General features: G+C 40.8%; 1 protein-coding gene across 1 annotated transcript; it reads left to right on the plus strand.

Annotated features, from left to right (window-relative positions):
- Positions 1-3,663: 3,663 nt before the first annotated feature.
- RNASE9 (ribonuclease A family member 9 (inactive)) lies at positions 3,664-4,215 on the plus strand (the record flags this gene model as incomplete). Its single annotated transcript, XM_080926341.1, has 1 exon — positions 3,664-4,215. One exon carries the CDS (start codon positions 3,664-3,666, stop codon positions 4,213-4,215), a length of 552 nt encoding a protein of 183 aa, XP_080782467.1.
- Positions 4,216-4,428: the final 213 nt, after the last annotated feature.

Below are 4,428 nucleotides of genomic sequence, written 5' to 3' on the forward strand. Positions count from 1 at the left end.
AGTTATATAAAACATTTTCTTTTAAAATAACTATTTTAAGGTTATTATTTTCATGTATTTGTAGGAAATAATCCAAAATAATCTCAGTACCTTCAATTCAGTTTTATCAATGATAACATGATGCAAATTTGCAATACTTCATGAAAACACAGGTATTTACTTGAATACAGCCAAGAACATGCCAAACATTATTGAAATAAAATATTTTCATAACTATAAATATATCTCATGCTGTTTTTATGTAGACAAAACCTGTCTCCTTTGTTTCATTAGCTGTATTGTTACTTTCAAGTTACACACACACACACACACACATACACACATGTGTATACACACATAAACATATAAACACATTCACACACATATATGCATGGGCACACACATAACCACACACATATATGCACATGTGCAGACACAAGTGGCACATACATACACACAAATGTATATACATATATAAACACATATAGTCTGCCTTTTCTCTAAATTGAGAAGTAAATAATACACTGTGTGCACGGTTGTGAGCTGATGCTGGTCTTGAGTTCTCCTCTTGCTGTCCGTTGGCTGTGAGAATACTTGCTGGTGGTGCCCTTTGCTTTGATGTGATGTTATGTATCCAGAGGTCTGATTCCATCCTTGAATGTGGAATATCCTCTACCACCATAAGTTCCTTGATGCCTATGGCTTACGTAGTAAGGGTATTTCTTACCTCAAATTATGAAAAAGATTTAGTTTTGTCCTGAAAACAACAATTTTTACCTTTGAAAATTACTTTACTTCCTAAAGCTATATAAGCTGAGGAATCCATATGGCATCTTGTCTGAGCTCTCGCGTGTGTGTACAGTTTGTGTAAGTATATCTGTGTCTGTTTGGGTTGTATGTATGTGCTGTGTGAGACACAGAGATTTATAGTATTTTGTCTTCTACTATCTATTATTTAAAAATAAAACCCAAATTTGTCAGAATTTTAACCTTACACATTACGTATTTCATCTTCTTTTCATCTCTGACTTTAGCGGGGGAAGAAAATGTAACTGGAGGTTGAGTTGGGTGTCTACAGTGTCCAGGACACTGACTCGCAGGAAAAATGTTCCTACTTATCACAGTCTTTTAAAATGTTATATAGCCTTATACCTTAAAGAGCTAAACAAGGGCTGGGGAGATGGCTCAGAGGTTGAGAGCACCGACTGCTCTTCCAGAGGTCCTGAGTTCAATTCCCAGCAACCACATGGTGGCTCACAACCATCTATAATGAGATCAGGTGCCCTCTTCTGGTGTGTCTGAAGTCAGTGAAATGTACATACATATATAAGATAAAATAAATAAATCTTAAAAAAGAAATTAGTAAGAAAGAATTCATTCATAAATAACACTTTACTAAGACCTCCTTTTCTCTTATGTAATCTACATTTTCACTGAATAAGATGGGGAGGTAAGGAAAAGATGGTGAGATGGGGCTGATAAAATGGCTCAGAGGGTGAGGGTCCTCTTTGTCAAGCCTGAAGACCTCTCTTCAATTCCCAGAATCTACATGATGGAAAGAGAGCAGCAACTCCCACAAGTCACCCTCTGACCTCCACATGTCACCATGGGTCACATGCACCCATATTTCCCGACATACACAATTGAAGTGTAGCAATGATTACAGACCATGAGGCTGACGGAGTTCAGTGTTCTGATTTCTCCACCCACACAATGCCCATGGCCCTCACCGGTTTGCTGTTCAGTAGGAGCAGCTCTTCTGCCTACAACTGAAGTTCTGCTGGGATTTTCATCGCAGTTTTGCTTTTATTTCCTCAAGAAAAGTATGGTTGACTAGTCAGAAATCACCGATTTACTCAAGTGACAGAGGCAAGACCAATCAGAAGAGTCGATGGGGAGGGCTGCACAGTGGGAACACCGTGACCCTAGAAGAGGGCACAAAGGTGGCAGTGCCCGGCCCTGCCATTCCACAGAGCACCCACAGAGGAACACATTTGATCTACAAAGAAGTGGAGAGAAGACGGTAGCAAGAGCCTGGTGAAGGGTTTTAACTCTCTCCTCCTGTGCCCCTGGGACATCCCTCCTCTGTGAGTCAGTACAGGCCCTTTGGGTATAAGATAATGTGCTGAGGATTTCACTTCCAGTTACCTAGACTCTCCAAGCCCTGTCCTGTAGAAGCAGAGATTTCTTTACTGTGCGTCTCTAAAATACCATAGTGTGATGGATGTGTGAAGATTGGAATGCAGTCTACTCCAAGAAAATGTAGTTCCATGAATGTTAAATACCTATTTAATAATAGTTACTGAACTACAATTATTAGAGTTGACATGCGTAAATGTTACCATTCCAAATGTCAGACTCAGTTTAATATTTCCCATACCGATAGACTCTCAAATTTCCAAAGTTTTCCACTTATGTAAATGGCTGTGCCCCCCATACCTATTACTATGATTCTTTGTTAAATTATTCATTTGAAAGTTCAGGTATTAAAAACTTGCTTACAAGAGACATATGACCTTTAACCATTTTGTCTGTCACCTCTTTCTTAAAAGTAGCCTGATTATTTTTCTCCTGATCAAAAACTCATGGCTGCATAATAAATTGCATCCTAACCAGCACTGGATTTGCAAGTTCTAGAAACTCTAATGTGATAAATATTTTGAAGGCCATTTTCTTAGTAGATTCTCAGTAGGTAAGTAGATAGTTCCAGACTCTAGTTGATCACGTGTGTTGATTTGCTTACTCTTGCTCAAGATGCTGCAGAGGTTGTGTGTTCTCAACTTTGAGTTGAGCTCTCTGGCTGTTAGTGTGATGTTGATGGAGGTATAGGGAGGTATATGAACATGTCCCGATGAAATGACCACTCAACACCACCAGTCTGAAATATGTCTTTTCTTCCTCCCTCTGTACCTATGTGTTCAACTTCCTAGTCTCTCCATTCCCACTGTGTGCCCCACCTTCTGACCTTCTCTACACATTCCTATTGCCTTTCATTCCCACTGTGTGCCCCACCTTCTGACCTTCTCTACACATCCCTATTGCCTTTCATTTCCCACTGTGTGCCCCACCTTCTGACCTTCTCTACACATTTCTATTGCCTTTCCTAATTAATAAGATCAGAACGCAAATCTGCAAATTTGTCACAACCATCTTCCCACCTTTTTTACACATGGGCTCGTGTTTCTGGTTTGCTATAGCTGTGATTCAAAAGTAAGAAGGTGCCAATGACAAAAGGCAAATAGAATGTCTATTCTTTGTTCCAACATCAGCAATATATGGGAAGTCTTTGTCATAGCTTATGGTCTACCCTCATTGTGGGTGTCACCTGCCCACTCTACAACCCTCTCCCACCCTTTGACTAATTTCCTTTCCACCTCCCCTTCCTCCCACCTCCCCTCACTTCTTCCCACTCTCCTTCCCTAGCTCTGTCTCTTTCTTTCACATTTCACTCCTTTATCTGCTACTCCATACTAACACACTTATTTTAGAGTCAACATTAGGGACATCTTCACATAAATTCTGCAATCTCAAGTCTAACAGTTTTTCAGTGTGCTACATACTCGGAGTGCCAAACTGTGAGAGTTAGCATATGTGGTCTCTGTGTGGAAATAGAAAGAAACTTTTCACCCTAATAGAATGTCTCTGCTCATGTCCAATTTTTGCTTCCACAGGCAAAAAGAAAAAATGAAGTCTCTGGTCATCAAATGCGTCTGGCTTGTGCCATTGCTGCTGCTGCTGCCGCTGCCACTGAAGCTGCAGGAAAACTATTGGGATTACAGGGAATATGAACTAGAGCCAGAGCTTCGTGACTTGTTTAGGGAACTTGAGAGTACAGGGCCTACCAAACCGCCTACCAGAAAAAGAATCATAGAAATGATCACTGTTGGAGAGCGTCCTTTGTCTGAGGACTACTGCGGCTCTGAGCTCAGGACTAAACAGATTCACTATAAAGGGCACTGCTACCCAGAGCACTACATTGTAGAAGTGTCCTATGAAGAGCTAACGAAAGCCTGTTACGGTGAACGGGTGCAGTGTAAAAATGGCGTTAAATTTTGCAGAAAAGGCATGAATCTAGTAAATGGAGTGTGGTGTGTTTTAGAAAGTGGGAACATGATGGTAAACTGTACATACAGAACCACCCTCATGACCGGTTATCCAGTTGTCACTTGTCGATGGGATGAAGACACCCAAGAATTTATTCCTAACCATATACATAATATCTCGCTACCCGATTAGCAGGAAAGCATTGTACAACAAATATGTCTCTCCTCACCCCCAACATTCTAGATTTCTCTGAGCAGTTACATGTGGGCGTAGCTCACCCTTTAGAGACTGATGCTATTAATCAAAACCGAGAATGGCAGTTTTGGTCCATTCACTCTGATCATCACCTCCCTCCTTTCCTGACCCCAAAGCACTGAATGTCGGCATGGGCTATGATCACAGAAC

Source organism: Micromys minutus (genome assembly GCF_963924665.1).
Source record: "Micromys minutus genome assembly, chromosome: 12".
Classification (NCBI taxonomy): domain Eukaryota; kingdom Metazoa; phylum Chordata; class Mammalia; order Rodentia; family Muridae; genus Micromys; species Micromys minutus.